General features: G+C 36.6%; 2 protein-coding genes across 2 annotated transcripts; both read left to right on the forward strand.

Moving 5' to 3' along the window:
- The first annotated feature begins 524 nt into the window (after nucleotides 1-524).
- On the forward strand, nucleotides 525-2,896 carry LOC113316699 (probable inositol transporter 2). The gene is made up of 6 exons (XM_026564847.1): nucleotides 525-802; nucleotides 1,004-1,056; nucleotides 1,157-1,507; nucleotides 1,591-1,701; nucleotides 1,780-2,427; nucleotides 2,597-2,896. Exons 1-6 carry the CDS (start codon nucleotides 652-654, stop codon nucleotides 2,894-2,896), a joined length of 1,614 nt encoding a protein of 537 aa, XP_026420632.1. The 5' UTR covers nucleotides 525-651.
- Nucleotides 2,897-14,796: 11,900 nt separating this feature from the next.
- On the forward strand, nucleotides 14,797-17,486 carry LOC113315108 (probable inositol transporter 2). Its single transcript, XM_026563424.1, has 6 exons — nucleotides 14,797-15,074; nucleotides 15,276-15,328; nucleotides 15,429-15,779; nucleotides 15,863-15,973; nucleotides 16,052-16,699; nucleotides 16,869-17,486. Exons 1-6 carry the CDS (start codon nucleotides 14,924-14,926, stop codon nucleotides 17,310-17,312), a joined length of 1,758 nt encoding a protein of 585 aa, XP_026419209.1. The 5' UTR covers nucleotides 14,797-14,923; the 3' UTR covers nucleotides 17,313-17,486.
- Nucleotides 17,487-23,055: the final 5,569 nt, after the last annotated feature.

Raw genomic sequence — 23,055 nt, forward strand, 5'->3', positions numbered from 1 at the left:
TCCAACTGAGAAGCAAAAGGATATTTTTGCTGAAATTCAGGCGAGATTAAAAAACGATCAATTCTACATAAGATTGCTCAAATTTAGACCAAGTATACTTTGAACCTTTGACTGATACTATTAAACATTCATGGGGTTTGCAGCTGCAAACATTTTACACTCTTCGTCATAAAGTTCTCAACAAAGATTTTAGGAGAGAACAAGAACCAGCTTACATGCAACATTTAAATTTCGCAACTATGATGTTCACGCCAATGGCTAGCTTGAAGAGCCACCCAATTATAAAACCCGGCGCACACGTTGACAAAATAGTTACCTCTAGTTAAAAACTCTAGAGGTAACTATTTTGGTCAGTTCTTAAATTAGTTCTTGGGTCGGCCTAGTGTGAGCCCAATTATATTACTATTAAAACTCTACTCACCAACATGACGTTTCAAGGGTTTCCGTATGACTCGTTCTAAGTCATTGATTTAAACTTCCGACTTATCTCAATTTGGTTCAAAGTCTTCCTCGAGCAACTTTTATCTTAATTATCTCAGCAATTTTTAGGTGATTTATTCTAGGTTAGAATTTTAACTGTTGGTTTTGTTTTGAGAAAGCGAATATTAGCTGCAGTGCTGCACCCCTAACGTTGAGATAGTGGCTGGCATCATGCACAGAGGTTCAACAGAAATTGTTGAGACAGATCGCCCGAAATGCAAAGAGGAGACTGTACCACCTGATGATGTAGTTGATCATCCTCTCGACCGGTATCGCATATATAATATTGTGACTGGATCACTTATATTTGGTTATTACTATGGTAAGTATGATTAGTTAGCTTTTTCAATTTTTTTTTTTTTAAGCTAATAATTGTTTTCTGTTTATATAACAAATGAATGATATTAACTAAGATGTTCAGAAAGACAGATATTTGAATTCGTAGTAGTAATTGATTCTATAATCAGTAAATGGATCCTGATTATAAGCTAAAACTCCTAACAAGGTATTTCTAATTCTTCAGGATTTATCCTCTCGAGATTTTATATCCAAGATGATATCCAGTCGATTAAACAGGTAAGTATGTACTTATATTGATTAATTTTCTGATTTACATTTCCCATACTCATAAAACTAAAATTATAATGATTTCCATACCAATTTTTAAAATTCATAGGAAATCATACGGACAGGTGTACTAGGGGCAGTGATTGGTTCGGCAATTGGGGGTTGGATAAATGACTTTCTAGGTCGAAAATTTGCAATCTTATTTGCCAATGCATTGATATTCGTCAGTGGAGTTCTACTGTCTATTGGTGATTGTTCCTCTGATTGTTGGTTGGCAACTGTTTGGAAGACATATATAGGTTTGGGGGTCGGAATGGCATCAATAACCTCACCTATATACATATTAGAAGTTTCTTCAACTCATCTTCAAGAACACCTTCATACTCGAAATTGTATGCTTTTTGCTGTTGGAAAATTCATCTTCTTTTGTGCTGATACCAAAGTTACTTCTTACATTCAGGTACACTTATAATTGCTAGTAAATCCTATCTCGCAAGATTAACATCTTCGGTTTATTTTATTTTAAAAAATGAATCATTGCAGGAGCTAGAGAAGACTTCGGATTATATGATCGCAGTAGTAGGGTTTCCAGCTCTACTTCAATTTGTGATAATGTTGTCGCTCCCTGATTCACCTATTTGGCTATATAAAAGAGTTAGTATTGAAACATGGAGTTTGTTAATTTCTCATATACTTTTTATTTGTTGTCGATAATAATTTTTTAAAACACAGAACCGGAAAGAGGCCGCAATTAAAGAAGCTTTGAGGAAAATTTACAGTTCTGATGAAGTTGTTGAGAAAGAGCTTGGTGCATTAAGTATGTCAATTAAGAATGAAACAGATTGTCAAGATGAAAAAGACTCTTCTGTTAGGAGTATCTTGCTTAGGATAAGGACAACATGGGCTAATCCTTTAGAACGCACAAAGATTGTTGTTAGCATTGGTGTGCAAGTCGCGGAACAGTTAATGAGTGAAAACATGATAATGTATGTTCTTCCCTGTATCATGAGGATGGGTGGCATCTTTGTATCACCGAACCCTAAATGGGACATCTGGTACATGAAGTTTTCTTTATTAACGTGGTGTGGTCTATATGGTATTCATGGTTCAGGTCTTCCTTACTTTACTATGAAACTTCGGAGGAGGAAAACTTTGCTTGTCAAATCATACCGTATGATGGTGGGTCTTTTTGTGTTAAGCGTCATCTTTATAATATCACCAGATAATACTGAAGGAGTGAGTAAATTGGAGACTGTCACCCATTTTGGTGATAGTGCATGTTCGAGTTATATTTCAGCTCCAGATGCAGATACATGGAACTGTGCGACATGCCTTCGAGCAGGATGTGGGTTTTGCGCTGGTATTGATGACAAACTCATGGTAAGGAAATTGTTTACTCTAATTTTAACTGAAGTAGGACCACAATTCCCACTAACCTAGTTTTGATTGATACTTCATTATTTGTTCAATGTGCAATTGCAAAATAAGCATGGATTTTTTTATTTTTTATTTTGTTACTACTGATGAATGGTTCTTTCCTTCTACGCAGCGTGCACCTGGCGGTGCCTGCTTGACGATAGAACCTAATGGGACATCAGCATCCTGTTTGGCTGAACATCGGATTTGGTTCACACAAGATTCCGTCACAAGGCAATGCGGAATAAGTCTTCCTGGAGCAGCATCTATTGAATTTTTACTAGTCTGTGTTGTTCCCTATACATTTGCGTTGGAATCACATATGTGTTCAAGGATGTACAAGGCAGAAGTTAGAGGCAAACTTGTCGGGACGGTTGCAGCGACTAACTGGATCTTCTTCCTTGCGGTCATTGTATCATCTTATAATAAATAAAGTTGTAGGGTTTCCCTTCTCAATGCTACTCATCAGTTTGATTTCTTTCTCTGTTACTCGGTTGATCAAATGGTCTTATTTGTCGGTACCTGAGATGAAAGGTTCCTTCCAGTCGGAAGATAGTCAGTCAAAAGTCAGTTGAAGAGATACTCTTGGTACAAATATTGTCACCTTTTATGTTTCCTTAGGTTTAATAACTAGCTAGAAGATTTAAGTTAGGGTAGTTTGTCTTTCCGTCGTTTATGTTTCCTTCCTTGGGTTTTCCTTCCAAGACTCACTGTTCTAGCATTGCCGGTGTCATGCGACCAAATTGTGTTGTGTTATTTGACACTTCTTTTATTTGTATCAAATACCGTATGTATCAATTTCAGCCAAAAAACAGCGCACACCATTTCTGAATAGAAATAAAAAACTTCAAATCCAATGCACTGGTACGAGTTGGCTCTCTTTGAGCACTATACTAAACAATTATCGATGAATTCTCCACTTCGTGACACTGCTCATGTAACGAAGTACTGCTGATTCTGAGAACTTAACACGCATCATTTGATATGAATCAAATAGATCATACCACTACTCCTCTATGTGTGGTTCAAGTAGATACTCGTTGTTCCTCCCCACAAAATTTCTAGAATTAATAGGAATCTTCAAATCCAAATTAGTTATGGATTTAGCTAAATTAGAGCGCACATTTCCACTAGACGAAATTACACAAGTATCGGTCAAATACGAAAACGCTGCTGGTACTATCACTTATCACAAGGAAGAAGTCAGCATGCATCAAACATTCCTAATTATCACAGGTCACAGGAAAATCAACATGCGTGTGTCTACAGGTGATAATGAGGCTTGATCATATAACCTTAAAACTAGTCGGATCACAAAATGAAAGCATCCTGTACTCGATTCCTTCAAAATGCAAACAAGTAACATACACAGATAACTAGACATTGTTTCCATAGAATTAAGATCAATAGAAGAGTACAGCAAAATAAAGGTAAATGCGCCTAGGCATACTTTCCCCACACTCCATGTTAGCACATAACTCCCAAGAATTGTAGTTGTAAGATTTCTTACAACTACACTTCACTTAATCTGGTTATCTCTCTGTGTAATCATCGTGGACAATTGTTTTATTGAATAAATATTCAAATCACTTACAAGATGAATGGAAATCTATAACAACACTTCTTGTAACCTAAATTTATTCTCTCTCTCTTTTTATCTCTCTTACAAGACTTGTCCTAGAATCCTCACATAAAAGATGACTCTCTCCTTTATATAGGATTTTACATAGTGGATGACAGCTAAGAATCCCTTTATTTTCGGGATCACTGTGCGACATATTCGCTCATATACAATCGCTCATCTTCGCATAACTTACTTCTTCGCATAATTCTTCACACTTTACCCGTGACTTTGTTGACATCATCTGATGTGTCATTTCAATTTGTTGTGTGCGATTCTCCTCGCATATTGTATTCTTCACTTCGCTTATTTATTAACTTGTGCGATATTTAACTCCTACATTTGCCTCTTCTCGTGTCGCTGATTCTTAAAAATGAGCGATATGAGAAATTCTTCTTTTTAAGATCGCACATGCTTATCTTTTTACTTTCCCGACAGTTATCCGGATTTCAAGTCCTTCTTGTGTACGCGTGTCCTTTTAACCACTCATTTCTTGACACATCTCTTTTAACCACAAGTTTTTATCCGTTCATTTCTTCGCAATAATGAGAGTAAATTTCGAAAAACGGGTCGCTCTTTCCTATATATATTCTCTTTCTCATACAACATTTTTCTTTTATTCTTCTTTTTATCTTCTTCATTCTCTCTCACCTTCTGTGCAAATTCCCATTCTCTAATGGCTCCTGCTGGTAAAAATATGGAGATCGAATTTAACAGAATGAAAACCGACTTTAATCAAAGAGGTTATGAACTCTCCCTGCCTCCTTATAACTTCGCATCCAAACTTAACCTTGAACTAATTAGATCTGAGGAGTGGAGTAACCAAAAAATCATTGTTTCGTTAGGTCAACTTCAGTCTAAGCCAATCCCTTTATATAACCCTGATATTCCTTTGTTTTATAGAATTCTTGCTGATGAAAGATTCGCACGAGGAATATTTTAACTGAGTGGTGATGCTATTAGGATATCCTTAGCGTATGCTCGTCGCGCAGCTGGTCTTGGAAATTCTTATCCCGAGGAAGTGCGAAAAGAAGGTCATCGTGACAAAGTCATAGATTCTGCTAAGTACACTCTTGATAATTTCTTTAAGAATTATTATATCGCTATCATGAAAAGTAATGTGACTAAATGGGCTGTTCGCGTAAGGAGAGCAGATGATATTTCCGAAGATGATAAAATAATGCGAGATGTAGATTGGAATTCAAACTCTAATCGTGTTGCTCGCAGATCTAATGATTCTAGTTGGCATAATTGTCCTGTTATCCTGCAAGAATCCTTTGTTTCTGGTAGAGCTGCGGATGGTTCGGATAATCCTCTTCCCGAAGATTTTCCCCCTATCAACCTTGGGAATTTAAATTACTCGAGAACGAGGAAAAGAAAGTAACGGTATGTGACTCTCTTAAACCAATTTGTAAATCTTTGTAACTTTCTTATATTTTATTTCTTCTCTTTCGCAGGATGACTCAAAGGTCAATACTTCTCCCAAGGTATGAACTTCGCAGAATAAATAAGTAAGAAACACACTTCTCATGTTAACAATATTGTTTCCTCTGTTACTTGTATTGATTATTCTCACAGGTTAATCCGTTGAGCGACAAAACTTTAGGCAAAAGCAAGAGAATCTCTAAGAAACCTGCTTCAAAGAATTTACCCCAGAAAACCTCATTGAAAGAGGATGTCTCTAGAAAGCGTGCGAGATATGATTCTTCTTCAAGCTCTGAATCTTCGGAGAGAAATACCTTAGCTTCTGAAGAAGAAGTTTCTATTGACTCGTATCGTCAAAAGCTGTCTGATCTTTTTTCTGGAGATTCCCTTGCTACTCTTGATGATGATGAAACTGAACGTGCCTTCCAAATGATCTCAAAGATCTGTACTATTCCTGACTTGGGGGATCGATCTCTTCGCGGAGTTGCCTCTGCGATAAATCCAGATTTTCAATTTCAATAAATTGCTTGGTCACACTCTACAACATTTATCTTTGATTTTTTCCTTATTTGCAACATCCACTTATGATATTTTTATCTTTACAGGGTGCCCTCATATCTTATGCAATTGCTTTAGACAATGATAGGAAACTTCACAAGTTACAAGCTGAGAATGCCAAACTGAAACATGAGACATATACTCTTTCAGATGCGAATGTGATCCTTGCGAACGAGAATACCAAACTTAAAAATGAGAATTCTAATTATCAATTGGTCCTTCAAACTCGAGAAAGAAACAAGGAACTCATTGGTATGTAATTCAGACTTTCTCACTCTTTTTCCTTCATTCAATCATTCGCACTTCTTACTTGATTTTCTTCGCAGACCTGTATAACCTTTCACATGAAGCGGCTAATCTTCCTGATGCTGAAACTCTTTTAGAACATCTCAATTCCTCTTTAAGTAATTTCCCCAATCGAGGATTTGAAAACCTTATATTAGAAGAATTAATATTAAAATATACTACTCTTAGAGAACGCCATAAAAATGCATTATCCGCTGCAAACAATTTTGAACGACGCTTTTATCAGGAGAAAGAAGCAATTCAAATATTGGAGTCAAAGAAAAACAATCTTATTACTGAAAAAGATGAAATTGCTCTTAGGGGTGCGAAAGCATTAGAAAAATTTCAAGAATCCCTTATTCAGATTAAGATAGAGCGTGATTCAGCTTGTCGTGTGAGAGATATTCTTGTTGAGGAAAGAAACTTAGTTCGACTCAACTCCTTATAGAAAGTGAATTTGAGCTCAATTGGGCTGCTAGAGTTCTGAACGATGCTAGAAATAATTTAGGTGTAAATGTTAGTCTTCATACTGAGCATTCTACATTGGTCGTGGACATTATTTCCAATTATGAAGGTCATCTGTTGTTCTGTGATCTTCATTTTTATATATCATTTTTTTTTTGTTTTTATATCCCTTAACTTTTTTTTTTACTTCGCAGAGAAAGAGAAGGAACAACAAAAGCGAATTTCAGAACTAGAAACTCGCTTAGCTTCTAAAGAAGAAGAATCGTTTGCTCGTAATTCAAAGTATCAGCAACTGAAGCAGAATTGGTTTAATTTAGTCCAGAACAACAGCAACGATGCTAATCGTTCTCGTGAGGCTCCTGTTAAGCGATTTTGTGTCGATAATGGTATTCCTTTGTCGAAGTACCATTTCCCAGCTATCCAAGTTACTGATGAAGAGGAAGATTCTGAAGAAGAAGTCAGTGATTCTGAGTCTGAGCGAAATTAGAAAGATGAAAATTGATTGCTTCTTCTTGTTGTAGTATACTTGTAAATTCTTGTAAACTCAGCTTTCATCTTTTTAATATGATTCTTATTTTCTTCGCTTCGTATTTGTGACTTCTTCATATGAAAGTAGGATTATCAAAATGTGGCAAATAACATTTCTTTTGCATTCCCATTCTTGCCTCTTGTTATTTGTTGTATCTTTGATTATACCAAGATAATTGCTATCCTTTATCCAAATATTCTCTTGGTGCGAGCATATGGGAAACTTTTAGAATTAACTTTATGTATTATTCGTGAGGTCTTATTTGTTCCTTCCTATGTAAAGGTCTTATGTTGCCTCTTTTATGTGCGATGAAATCGCAGGCAGTCGTTACACCATAGTGTATTGACCCATTGATCTCATCTTACCAATTTCTCTTTGTATTATTTCCTCTTCGGGTTAATTCGCATAAATATCTCAAGTCTTAGTACTCCCATGAGTAAAAGTCTTGGAACATTTACGTCTTTTAACACAATTCAGCTCCCTGATGGAGGGTTTCGTCCTTATCTTCCCCCTGGTTGGCTCTTCAAGGAAGCTTACCTCTATCTGGTTAAGATTATGGCTCTTCGCATCCGGCTTTTCAATAACCAGTTGACTTCGCAATCTCGCATACACTACATATAGGGTTTATGGAAGCAAGATCGCACCCTAAGTGGGGTATCTTCGGGTCGAGTGCATCATAATCAGGAGCTGTCAAGAGTGGCACGGTACGCTCCAGATGTCCCGGGAACTCTTGACTCAACCGAGTACCTCGGCGCCCTGATCGAGTTTCTGCACTCCTTAGGAGAGCCTTTCTCACCTTAGGCTCTCAATCTAAGATTAGTATCTTAGACTGAAAATTTAAGGTATATCTCCCGGATGGGCATTATCGTTTAATTCTCACCCCAAATCTGCACAACTCAAGTTCCGGGGTCGGTGTAGCCTTCCCTTGAGTCATTCCTTCTAGGTATTTCCAATTATGACGCGCGTTAGGTCTTACTATTTTTCCTCTTGCATATGAGCGAACTAGGGTGCACGCCATATTTGGATTCCTAGACAATCTGATAATAAATATCATTTTCTGTAGCCTTTTATAAAGGTCTTATTATAAAGATTTCTCTTTGTATTTTCTTATTATGGTTTTACCATATGAATTTAAAGTTTTTCATTTCAATAACCTGTAGTACATAAATGTTGTTATCAAATCATCTGACTCAAAGAAAATCATACACATTCGTTATATGCATTTGTCTTCCTCATTTCTGACTCTTCCGAAATTCGCACGTGTGCGACATACCATACGAATATGTCGCACATGTTTATAATCATTCAACTGGCATTGTGCGAACATCCTTTTGCGTTTCACCTTATGATGTTTTGTCTCCACTTATTTTGTTGCTTTTGTTGATATTCATCTGCATCTTTTATTATCCATTTTTACCACTTCCTTTATTGATTTCTTCTACCACTTTCCTTCCACCATGAACTTTCCATCAAATGTTGTTTTCTTTCCTTCCGTTACTCGATTTCATTATACTTCCTCAGACATCGACCATTAATCTCTCTGCTCTTTTACTATCTGCTGCATTGCTTTGCCAATTTCTTCGCTTAGACTCCCTTGCTTCGCATCTATCAATATCAATTTCTTGACAACTTTTACTTTCAACTGTGTCCCCTCTTATAATTCCAACACCCTTAGGTAAAGAAAACTTGATACACTAATGAAAGGTTGATGCAACAACTAGTATACTATTGAGCCATGGTCTTCCAATTAAAGCATTGTATGGTGACTCAATATCCACTGCACAGAATATGATTTCTGTCGGTAAGCTTTGTACAAGAATCCTCATAGTCACCTCCCCTTTTGGTTTGTTCGCAGAGCCGTTAAAACCATAGATCTTGTATGTTGAGGGGATCAATTCATCGTCTCTGCCACTCATTATTTTGTATGTGTGATAAAATAGAATATCCACTGAACTTCCAGTGTCTATAAGAATTCTATTTATCGCCCAGGTGTTTTTCTCATTTTCTTCTTGATCTTCTTCTAATGGTTTCGGGTTAATTCCCAATATTACCACTAACGGGCACTCATGTGAAGCTTTTCCTTCTGGGACTTCATCTGCGCTGAACGAAATTTTCTGCTTTTGCCAGTCCTTCAAAGATGGTATTTTTGCCAGGTTGAAAATTTCCCTTCCTTCATCATCTCTTGCATATACTCGACTTAAGATATTATCATGAAAATCTTCTATGTTTTTGAATGAATGTATGATCGAGTTACATAATAGATTCTATTCCTTCGCTCCCACCTCAATAACAAATGTGTTCCTATCCATTTCCTTTCCGTATTTATTTCCTTGAGATGGTGGTGGTGGTAAATTTCCTGTTTGATTTAGTAGGAAGTGGTCTAACTTTCCCTGCTCGATCATCCGCAGTATAATCTTCCTCACATTTCTGCAGTTGCTTGTTGTATGACCATGGAATCTGTGATAGACACAAAATTCTTTACTCTTCCTCCCTGGTGGTGGCTCTTCGCCTGCATTATGTGGTTCTGGAATATCATCCATTAGGAGAGCAGCTTCCCATACTTTATCCACCGTTAGATCAAATCTTAAGAGAAATCAGATTTGTTAAGTGCTCTAAAGAAACATCAATATACAGAGGAGAATAAAATGGAACGCTTCTTGTGATTGCAGTCTATGTAGATGATCTATTTTTGACTGGCAACTCCCTTAAGGTGATCAATGAGTTCAAGAGAGAAATGTCATCAAAGTTTGAGATGTCAGACCTCGAAAAACTCACTTATTACCTTGGCATAGAAGTCCATCAAGGAGTAGATGGGATTCAGATTAAGCAAGAAGCTTATGCAAGGAGAATTCTGAAAGAAGCATGACTTGAAACTTTTAATCCAACTAAGATACTAATGGAGTTTGGACTTAAAGTTTCAAAGGCACAAGAAGAAGCTGAGATTGATCCAACGAGTTACAGAAGAAATGTTAGATTCCTAAGATACTTATTACACACAAGACCAGATTTGGCTTTCTCTGTGGGAGTAGCAAGCCGTTATATGCAGAGTCCACGCAAGTCTCATGGTGATGTAATAAAGCAGATATTGAGATATCTAAGAGGAACAATCAGCTGTGGATTGAAGTATGGTTGAGGAGGATCAAAAGGAATTGTTGGGTATAGTGACAACAGTCATAATATTGACTAAGATGATGGAAAAGGTACAACTGGTCATATATTTTATCTAGGTGAAGCACCTATTACATGGTGTTCACAGAAGCAAGACACTGTAGCCCTCTCATCCCGTGAAGCTGAGTTTATGGCCGCAACAGAAGTAGTTAAACAATCAATATGGCCTCAAGAACTGTTGGGTGAAATCAAAGAAAGAGAACCTGAAAAGTTCTCATCAAGTTTGATAATAAGTCTGCAATTGCACTCACTAAAAATCCAGTGTTTCATGGGAAGACGAAACACATTCACAAAAGGTACCATTTAATACGAGAATGCATCGAGAAGGAGGTCATTAATGTTGAACACATACCAGGAACTGAGCAGAAAGCAGATATATTGACAAAGGAATTAGCTCGGATCAAGTTTGAAGAAATGATACAACTGATTGGAGTACAAGATATGTCACGGGTAAGGTTGAAGCTTAAGGGGGAGAATGTTGGATTAACTTCAACATAGAAGTCACTAACAAGCTGGTTAGGACAAGATTAGGAAATTGATGTAATCCTAAGGGAATTAGAAGTCATCTAGTTCTAAGAAAAGGAAAGACATGTAATAAGGTAATAGGACTAGGAAAAGGAATTCATAGTTCTATATAAATATGATCACCAAAGTTGTGGTTGATCATCTGAGCAAGATTAGAACTTGTGTTTAGTTTTGAGAGATTTTCTAAACATCAATAAAGAGAGTTGTCTTTATATAAGTTAAGTTTCATCTTGCAGTTGCCATTACCTACTGTGTTTTGGTATAGGCGAAAAACCAAGCTATCTCATGACCACGATAATACAGGCCGGAGAGAACCGAATCCAAAGAGTGGTATCTGTACAGTATATTGGATTTGAAGATTTAATTTGTTGAGAAAATGATCATGAGGCAGCAACCCCTTATTTTAAAAGGGAGGATCATACGTAGTCTCATTAGAGCTAAATCCATAGGAACTATAGATGTATATTATATTGGATTTGAAGATTTTGTATGATCAGGACTTGGGTTTGAGTTGGACAATTGGTTCCAAATTTTGATTTGGATTAACATTTCCAGTAGCTTTACTGGAATATACGTGGGTAGACTACATACCGTAAAACATTGCACAATTAAAATCTTGGGTAAGCATATTTTCTATGCTTAGTTATTTTTGGTGATTGGAAAATGATTGAGAATTTCATGCCAAGTCCAAGAGATTGGATTTGAAGATCTCTTTAGAAATTACTGTTGTGTATATTTGATACTGATCAAACAAGTAATATGCAAATACGATTTATTGGTCGCGTGATAATAGAGGAGCATTGTCATGAATGCTCTATGATTAGAAAACCAATTAAAGATCATCAATATTGATTGTTCAGGCAACAATTTTATTTTATGGTACAAATATAATTCTTTCCATCGGAATTATAAAATTTAAAGTCCGAAAGTAATAATTGTTAAGATAATAATTGCACGACATGAGCATAATTCTAGTAATAAGAATTATAGGTTCCAAAATCTGGAAAATGGCATGTCTTAAATGACAGCGAAAGGTGAAATACCGATTGACATGTAACATATTGGAAGATTTGGCGGCCGACCAAATATCCAACGATGGGGTGTTACAATATTACCAACGCATAAATTATGAACATTTTCATTACATTATGTAAAATGTTAAATAGACATTGACTATGTATTTGGGTATAAATTTGTAGATGATTGGACACAAGTACAGGAGTTGCTCATCGTGATAATGTGCTTGTTGAAATAGCAAGAAAGTTACCTTCAAATTTTCTATGCCTCTAGTGTATGCAAGTCTGTAATGGATTTTTGTGAATAACTGTAAATGTTAATTAGGATCATTAGAGAAGTTACAGTTATTTTGTAAAATCAAATAGGAACATTTTTAATAATGTTTTCTGAATTGATTGCATGAGTAGATGCAATTAATGAGGAGGAATGAATTAAAACCTAACTTGTAGAGAACCCATTTTCGGAAGAAGCCATCTCAAACGGTATTGATTAATTGTGAATCAGGCTATGATTTATAACGTCTTTAACAAAGACTTATAATGAAAATTCGAGACGCACAAGTCTTGTGCATTGAACGGTAAGTCAATTACTCAAGGAAGGAGTAATTGCAGTTGACCATTGAAACGGAGGAAAAATTTGGCAGATACATTTATGAAGATTCTCCTGAAGGAAATGTTTTCAATGAAGTATACAAAAATGGGACTAAGGTATGTGAAAGAAGGTTTATCGCCCATAGCAGAAACACAACCTCTGTTTTGAAAAAGATAAACAAAGTTTAATGTGGTACCAACAAGTTATGGATGTGGGTCCAAGAGCATAGCTTACTGGTATCCCATCAACTCCAGTAAGGAGGAAGTCAGGGGTTCAATCCCCGCCGCCGTAAAGGTTTGTGGTAGATTAGTTGTACAGTGGGTTGAGCGGTGTTGGGTCTGGAAGTGGGGCCAGTCCAACAGGCTGGGTTTGGGTAGGGGCCTGGGTCCGGTTTTCGCGTATCAGCAAAAAAAAACAAGTTATGGATGTGATTATGGTGCACTAAGTAAAAACTTCTCATTTATGTTTATTGCAGTGATTCTGCAAGAAAAAAAGGGATGTATGAAAATCCTTAATAAGTCTAACTTTTATCACAAGGAGAGACATACCTATATGAGTTTGGAAATCAGGACGTTTCCCAAGAGAAAAAGACCATTCTCTAAAGAAGACTCATGAATCCAGGATAAGCACAGAGGCGTTAATGTGCTGAGCTACAAAACACAAAATCTCTGAAATCAGTATGTGTGGAGATTCCGTTTTATCACATGGGGTAATTGGTTCCAGACTGGTTTCACCACCACTGAACCCCGATAAGTCTTTGAATTTCTTACACTAAGTGAAGGTTCAAATCCAAAAGATACCTATCATTTATGTATTGATTTCCACGATGATGCTTATTTCCCCACCGAGCTTGAACTACGTTGGCTTGATCCCACTCGGGTACGTAGGCAGTCACCTGAGTGATGCAGCCACTCCAGTTTTGTAAGTTTTACTTTGTCTTATTTTCATGTTTTTTGGTTATTGGAAATAGGGGGAGATTGTTGAATATTTTCAATAATATAGAAAATAAAATGGTTTTCGTTTTTGGTTTGCCACTACGACGGGGAGCATACTGCGCCTAATAGATGCAATGGAGAAAAGGCATATCCAAACGTGTGATTGTTCACAAGAGACATATTCATTCTCATCAGACACTATTGGTGTCTTTTGAGAATCAAGAGGCATCTACAATAGGCATGAGTCCCCTATAAGTAGTGATGATTTATTTCCATTCAATAATGGAAAAACACAACAAATCTCAGATTTCTTCTCACACTAAGTATCATCAGATTCTAAATAGTATGTGGTCTTGGTTGGGTCAAGGGAGTACAACTCTTGAATCCAACAACGTTGTTAGGATTTCATTGTATCTTGAAAGCAATATTTCGTTGACCGATTGTACTCGCTAATTATTTGGGAATGGTCGAAATAATTGCTGAAAAGAATCGCAAGGCCTTGAAACTCTAGTGATTCAACATTCTTTTGTGTTTTCTGTTTTTTCATCCTCTATTTTGGTCAAGTTTTTTCCAACAATAAAATCAGGATGTTCAAACCCCATAAGTTCAAAACGGAAAGGCGAAGGACCCGGGATGGATCAGATGAGACTAAAGAGGAGCGGTAAGTGGTCAGAAGTTGGCCTTGTCTTTTCCAACTGAGAAGCAAAAGGATATTTTTGCTGAAATTCAGGCGAGATTAAAAAACGATCAATTCTACATAAGATTGCTCAAATTTAGACCAAGTATACTTTGAACCTTTGACTGATACTATTAAACATTCATGGGGTTTGCAGCTGCAAACATTTTACACTCTTCGTCATAAAGTTCTCAACAAAGATTTTAGGAGAGAACAAGAACCAGCTTACATGCAACATTTAAATTTCGCAACTATGATGTTCACGCCAATGGCTAGCTTGAAGAGCCACCCAATTATAAAACCCGGCGCACACGTTGACAAAATAGTTACCTCTAGTTAAAAACTCTAGAGGTAACTATTTTGGTCAGTTCTTAAATTAGTTCTTGGGTCGGCCTAGTGTGAGCCCAATTATATTACTATTAAAACTCTACTCACCAACATGACGTTTCAAGGGTTTCCGTATGACTCGTTCTAAGTCATTGATTTAAACTTCCGACTTATCTCAATTTGGTTCAAAGTCTTCCTCGAGCAACTTTTATCTTAATTATCTCAGCAATTTTTAGGTGATTTATTCTAGGTTAGAATTTTAACTGTTGGTTTTGTTTTGAGAAAGCGAATATTAGCTGCAGTGCTGCACCCCTAACGTTGAGATAGTGGCTGGCATCATGCACAGAGGTTCAACAGAAATTGTTGAGACAGATCGCCCGAAATGCAAAGAGGAGACTGTACCACCTGATGATGTAGTTGATCATCCTCTCGACCGGTATCGCATATATAATATTGTGACTGGATCACTTATATTTGGTTATTACTATGGTAAGTATGATTAGTTAGCTTTTTCAATTTTTTTTTTTTTAAGCTAATAATTGTTTTCTGTTTATATAACAAATGAATGATATTAACTAAGATGTTCAGAAAGACAGATATTTGAATTCGTAGTAGTAATTGATTCTATAATCAGTAAATGGATCCTGATTATAAGCTAAAACTCCTAACAAGGTATTTCTAATTCTTCAGGATTTATCCTCTCGAGATTTTATATCCAAGATGATATCCAGTCGATTAAACAGGTAAGTATGTACTTATATTGATTAATTTTCTGATTTACATTTCCCATACTCATAAAACTAAAATTATAATGATTTCCATACCAATTTTTAAAATTCATAGGAAATCATACGGACAGGTGTACTAGGGGCAGTGATTGGTTCGGCAATTGGGGGTTGGATAAATGACTTTCTAGGTCGAAAATTTGCAATCTTATTTGCCAATGCATTGATATTCGTCAGTGGAGTTCTACTGTCTATTGGTGATTGTTCCTCTGATTGTTGGTTGGCAACTGTTTGGAAGACATATATAGGTTTGGGGGTCGGAATGGCATCAATAACCTCACCTATATACATATTAGAAGTTTCTTCAACTCATCTTCAAGAACACCTTCATACTCGAAATTGTATGCTTTTTGCTGTTGGAAAATTCATCTTCTTTTGTGCTGATACCAAAGTTACTTCTTACATTCAGGTACACTTATAATTGCTAGTAAATCCTATCTCGCAAGATTAACATCTTCGGTTTATTTTATTTTAAAAAATGAATCATTGCAGGAGCTAGAGAAGACTTCGGATTATATGATCGCAGTAGTAGGGTTTCCAGCTCTACTTCAATTTGTGATAATGTTGTCGCTCCCTGATTCACCTATTTGGCTATATAAAAGAGTTAGTATTGAAACATGGAGTTTGTTAATTTCTCATATACTTTTTATTTGTTGTCGATAATAATTTTTTAAAACACAGAACCGGAAAGAGGCCGCAATTAAAGAAGCTTTGAGGAAAATTTACAGTTCTGATGAAGTTGTTGAGAAAGAGCTTGGTGCATTAAGTATGTCAATTAAGAATGAAACAGATTGTCAAGATGAAAAAGACTCTTCTGTTAGGAGTATCTTGCTTAGGATAAGGACAACATGGGCTAATCCTTTAGAACGCACAAAGATTGTTGTTAGCATTGGTGTGCAAGTCGCGGAACAGTTAATGAGTGAAAACATGATAATGTATGTTCTTCCCTGTATCATGAGGATGGGTGGCATCTTTGTATCACCGAACCCTAAATGGGACATCTGGTACATGAAGTTTTCTTTATTAACGTGGTGTGGTCTATATGGTATTCATGGTTCAGGTCTTCCTTACTTTACTATGAAACTTCGGAGGAGGAAAACTTTGCTTGTCAAATCATACCGTATGATGGTGGGTCTTTTTGTGTTAAGCGTCATCTTTATAATATCACCAGATAATACTGAAGGAGTGAGTAAATTGGAGACTGTCACCCATTTTGGTGATAGTGCATGTTCGAGTTATATTTCAGCTCCAGATGCAGATACATGGAACTGTGCGACATGCCTTCGAGCAGGATGTGGGTTTTGCGCTGGTATTGATGACAAACTCATGGTAAGGAAATTGTTTACTCTAATTTTAACTGAAGTAGGACCACAATTCCCACTAACCTAGTTTTGATTGATACTTCATTATTTGTTCAATGTGCAATTGCAAAATAAGCATGGATTTTTTTATTTTTTATTTTGTTACTACTGATGAATGGTTCTTTCCTTCTACGCAGCGTGCACCTGGCGGTGCCTGCTTGACGATAGAACCTAATGGGACATCAGCATCCTGTTTGGCTGAACATCGGATTTGGTTCACACAAGATTCCGTCACAAGGCAATGCGGAATAAGTCTTCCTGGAGCAGCATCTATTGAATTTTTACTAGTCTGTGTTGTTCCCTATACATTTGCGTTGGAATCACATATGTGTTCAAGGATGTACAAGGCAGAAGTTAGAGGCAAACTTGTCGGGACGGTTGCAGCGACTAACTGGATCTTCTTCCTTGCGGTCATTGTATCATCTTATATAATAAATAAAGTTGTAGGGTTTCCCTTCTCAATGCTACTCATCAGTTTGATTTCTTTCTCTGTTACTCGGTTGATCAAATGGTCTTATTTGTCGGTACCTGAGATGAAAGGTTCCTTCCAGTCGGAAGATAGTCAGTCAAAAGTCAGTTGAAGAGATACTCTTGGTACAAATATTGTCACCTTTTATGTTTCCTTAGGTTTAATAACTAGCTAGAAGATTTAAGTTAGGGTAGTTTGTCTTTCCGTCGTTTATGTTTCCTTCCTTGGGTTTTCCTTCCAAGACTCACTGTTCTAGCATTGCCGGTGTCATGCGACCAAATTGTGTTGTGTTATTTGGCACTTCTTTTATTTGTATCAAATACCGTATGTATCAATTTCAGCAAAAAAACAGCGCACACCATTTCTGAATAGAAATAAAAAACTTCAAACCCAATGCACTGGTACGAGTTGGCTCTCTTTGAGCACTATACTAAACAATTATCGATGAATTCTCCACTTCGTGACACTGCTCATGTAACGAAGTACTGCTGATTCTAAGAACTTAACACGCATCATTTGATATGAATCAAATAGATCATACCACTACTCCTCTATGTGTGGTTCAAGTAGATACTCGCTTGTTCCTCCCCTCAAAATTTCTAGAATTAATAGGAATCTTCAAATCCAAATTAGTTATGGATTTAGCTAAATTAGAGCGCACATTTCCACTAGACGAAATTACACAAGTATCGGTCAAATACGAAAACGCTGCTGGTACTATCACTTATCACAAGGAAGAAGTCAGCATGCATCAAACATTCCTAATTATCACAGGTCACAGGAAAATCAACATGCGTGTGTCTACAGGTGATAATGAGGCTTGATCATATAACCTTAAAACTAGTCGGATCACAAAATGAAAGCATCCTGTACTCGATTCCTTCAAAATGCAAACAAGTAACATACACAGATAACTAGACATTGTTTCCATAGAATTAAGATCAATAGAAGAGTACAGCAAAATAAAGGTAAATGCGCCTAGGCATACTTTCCCCACACTCCATGTTAGCACATAACTCCCAAGAATTGTAGTTGTAAGATTTCTTACAACTACACTTCACTTAATCTGGTTATCTCTCTGTGTAATCATCGTGGACAATTGTTTTATTGAATAAATATTCAAATCACTTACAAGATGAATGGAAATCTATAACAACACTTCTTGTAACCTAAATTTATTCTCTCTTACAAGACTTGTCCTAGAATCCTCACATAAAAAATGACTCTCTCCTTTATATAGGATTTTACATAGTGGATGACAGCTAAGAATCCCTTTATTTTCGGGATCACTGTGCGACATATTCGCTCATATACAATCGCTCATCTTCGCATAACTTAGTTCTTCGCATAATTTTTCACACTTTACCCGTGACTTTGTTAACATCTCTGATGTGTCATCTCAATTTGCTGTGTGCGATTCTCCTCGCATATTATATTCTTCACTTCGCTTATTTATTAACTTGTGCGATATTTAACTCCTACATTTGCCTCTTCTCGTGTCGCTGATTCTTCAAAATGAGCGATATGAGAAATTCTTCTTTTTAAGATCACACATGCTTATCTTTTTACTTTGCCGACAGTTATCCGGATTTCAAGTCCTTCTTGTGTACGCGTGTCCTTTTAACCACTCATTTCTTGACACATCTCTTTTAACCCCAAGTTTTTATCCGTTCATTTCTTCGCATTAATGAGAGTAAATTTCGAAAAACGGGTCGCTCTTTCCTATATATATTCTCTTTCTCATACAACATTTTTCTTTTATTTTCTTTTTTCTTCTTTCATTCTCTCTCACCTTCTGTGCAAATTATATTCATTCCATTCTCTAATGGCTCCTGCTGGTAAAAAGATGGAGATCGAATTTAACAGAATGAAAACCGACTTTAATCAAAGAGGTTATGAACTCTCCCTGCCTCCTTGTAACTTCGCATCCAAACTTAACCTTGAACTAATTAGATCTGAGGAGTGGAGTAACCAAAAAATCATTGTTTCGTTAGGTCAACTTCAGTCTATGCCAATCCCTTTATATAACCCTGATATTCCTTTGTTTTATAGAATTCTTGCTGATGAAAGATTCGCACGAGGAATATTTCAACTGAGTGGTGATGCTATTAGGATCCCTTAGAGTATGCTCGTCGCGCAGCTGGTCTTGGAAATTCTTATCCCGAGGAAGTGCGAAAAGAAGGTCATCGTGAAAAGTCATAGATTCTGCTAAGTACACTCTTGATAATTTCTTTAAGAATTATTATATCGCTATCATGAAAAGTAATGTGACTAAATGGGTTGTTCGCGTAAGGAGAGCAGATGTATTGCCGAAGATGATAAAATAATGCGAGATGTAGATTGGAATTCAAACACTAATCGTGTTGCTCGCAATCTAATGATTCTAGTTGCATAATTGTCCTGTTATCCTGCAAGAATCCTTTGTTTCTGGTAGAGCTGCGGATGGTTCGGATAATCCTCTTCCCGAAGATTTTCCCCCTATCAACCTTGGGAATTTAAATTACTCGAGAACGAGGAAAAGAAAGTAACGGTATGTGACTCTCTTAAACCAATTTGTAAATCTTTGTAACTTTCTTATATTTTATTTCTTCTCTTTCGCAGGATGACTCAAAGGTCAATACTTCGCTCAAGGTATGAACTTCGCAGAATAAATAAGTAAGAAACACACTTCTCATGTTAACAATATTGTTTCCTCTGTTACTTGTATTGATTATTCTCACAGGTTAATCCGTTGAGCGACAAAACTTTAGGCAAAAGCAAGAGAATCCTAAGAAACCTGCTTCAAAGAATTTACCCCAGAAAACCTCATTGAAAGAGGATGTCTCTAGGAAGCGTGCGAGATATGATTCTTCTTCAAGCTCTGAATCTTCGGAGAGAAATACCTTAGCTTCTGAAGAAGAAGTTTCTATTGACTCGTATCGTCAAATGCTGTCTGATCTTTTTTCTGGGGATGGCCTTGCTACTCTTGATAATGATGAAACTGAACGTGCCTTCCAAATGATCTCAAAGATCTGTACTATTCCTGACTTGGGGGATCGATCTCTTCGCGGAGTTGCCTCTGCAATAAATCCAGATTTTCAATTTTCAATGAATTGCTTGGTCACACTCTACAACATTTATCTTTGATTTTTTCCTTATTTGCAACATCCACTTATGATATTTTTATCTTTACAGGGTGCCCTCATATCTTATGCAATTGCTTTAGACAATTATAGGAAACTTCACAAGTTACAAGCTGAGAATGCCAAACTGAAACATGAGACATCTACTCTTTCAGATGCGAATGTGATCCTTGCGAACGAGAATACCAAACTTATAAATGAGAATTCTAATTATCAATTGGTCCTTCAAACTCGAGAAAGAAACAAGGAACTCATTGGTATGTAATTCAGACTTTCTCACTCTTTTTCCTTCATTCAATCATTCGCACTTCTTACTTGATTGTCTTCGCAGACCTGTATAACCTTTCAAATGAAGCGGCTAATCTTCCTGATGCTGAAACTCTTTTAGAACATCTCAATTCCTCTTTAAGTAATTTCCCCACTCGAGGATTTGAAAACCTTATATTAAAAGAATTAAGATTACAATATACTACTCTTAGAGAACGCCATAAAATGCATTATCCGCTGCGAACAATTTTAAACGGCGCTTTTATGAGGAGAAAGAAGCAATTCAAATATTGGAGGCAAAGAAGAACAATCTTATTACTGAAAAAGATGAAATTTCTCTTAGGGGTGCGAAAGCATTAGAACAATTTCAAGAATCCCTTATTCAGATTAAGATAGAGCGTGATTCAGTGTGTCGTGAGAGAGATTCTTGTTGAGGAAAGAAACTTAGTTCGACTCAACTCCTTATAGAAAGTGAAGTTGAGATCAATTGGGCTCTAGAGTTCTGAACGATGTTAGAAATAATTTAGGTGTAAATGTTATTCATACTGAGCATTCTACACTGGTCGCAGACATTATTTCCAATTATGAAGGTCATCTGTTGTTCTGTGATCTTCATTTTTATCCCTTAACTTTTTTTTTACTTCGCAGAGAAAGGAAGGAACACAAAAGCGAATTTCATAACTAGAAACTCGCTTAGCTGCTAAAGAAGAAGAATCGTTTGCTCGTAATTCAAAGTATCAGCAACTGAAGCAGAATTGGTTTAACTTAGTCCAGAACAACAGCAACGATGCTAATCGTTCTCGTGAGGCTGCTGCTAAGCGAGTTTTGTGTCGAAGTTATTCCTTTGTCGAAGTACCATTTCCCACTATCCCTGAAAATGTTCAATCCCTGATATCCAATTACTGAAGAAGAAGATTCTGAAGAAGAAGTCAGTGATTCTGAGTCTGAGCGAAATTAGAAAGATGAAAATTGATTGCTTCTTCTTGTTGTAATATACTTGTAAATTCTTGTAAACTCACCTTTCATCTTTTTAATATGATTCTTATTTTCTTCGCTTCGTATTTGTGACTTCTTCATATGAGAGTAGGATTATCAATGACAAATAACACTTCTTTTGCATTCCCATTCTTGCCTCTTGTTATTTGTTGTATCTTTGATTATACCAAGATAATTGCTATCCTTTATCCAGAATTCTCTTGGTGCGAGCATATGGGAAAGTTTTAGAATTAACTTTATGTATTATTCGTGAGGTCTTATTTGTTCCTTCCTATGTAAATGTCTTATGTTGCCTCTTTTATGTGCGATGAAATCGCAGGCAGTCGTTACACCATAGTGTATTGACCCATTGATCTCATCTTACCAATTTCTCTTTGTATTATTTCCTCTTAGGGTTAATTCGCATAAATATCTCAAGTCTTAGTACTCCCATGAGTAAAAGTCTTGGAACATTTACGTCTTTTAACACAATTCAGTTCCCTGATGGAGGGTGTCGTCCTTATCTTCCCCCTGGTTGCCCCTTTAAGGAAGCTTACCTCTATCTGGTTAAGATTATGTCTCTTCCCATACGGATTTTCAATAACCAGTTGACTTCGCAATCTCGCATACACTACATATAGGGTTTATGGCAGCAAGACCGCACCCTAAGTGGGGTATCTTCGGGTCGAGTGCATCATAGTCAGGACTTGTCAAGAGTGGCAAGGTACGCTCCAGACGTCCCTGGAACTCTTGACTCAACCGAGTACCTCGGCGCCCTGATCGAGTTTCTGCACTCCTTAGGAGAGCCTTTCTCACCTTAGGCTCTCAATCTAAGATTAGTATCTTAGACTGAAAATTTAAGGTATCTCTCCCGGATGGGCATTATCGTTTAATTCTCACCCAAAATCTCCACAACTCAAGTTCCGGGGTCGTTGTAGCCTTCCCTTGAGTCATTCCTTCTAAGTATTTCCAATTATGACGTGCGTTAGGTCTTACTATTTTTCCTCTTGCATATGAGCGAACTAAGGTGCACGCCATATTTGGATTCCTAGCCAATCTGATAATAAATATCATTTTCTGTAGCCTTTTATAAAGGTCTTATTATAAAGATTTATCTTTGTATTTTCTTATTATGGTTTTACCATATGAATTTAAAGTTTTTCATTTCAATCAACTGTAGTACATAAATGTTGTTATCAAATCATCTGACTCAAAGAAAATCATACACATACGTTATATGCATTTGTCTTCCTCATTTCTGACTCTTCCGAAATTCGCACGTGTGCGACATACCATACGAATATGTCGCACATGTTTATAATCATTCAACTGGCATTGTGCGAACATCCTTTTGCATTCCACCTTATGATGTTTTGTCTCCAATTATTTTGTTGCTTTTGTTGATATTCATCTGCATCTTTTATTATCCATTTTACTACTTCCTTTATTGATTTCTTCTACCAATTTCCTTCCACCATGAACTTTCCATCA

Source organism: Papaver somniferum, chromosome 10, assembly GCF_003573695.1.
Source record: "Papaver somniferum cultivar HN1 chromosome 10, ASM357369v1, whole genome shotgun sequence".
Lineage (NCBI taxonomy): Eukaryota > Viridiplantae > Streptophyta > Magnoliopsida > Ranunculales > Papaveraceae > Papaver > Papaver somniferum.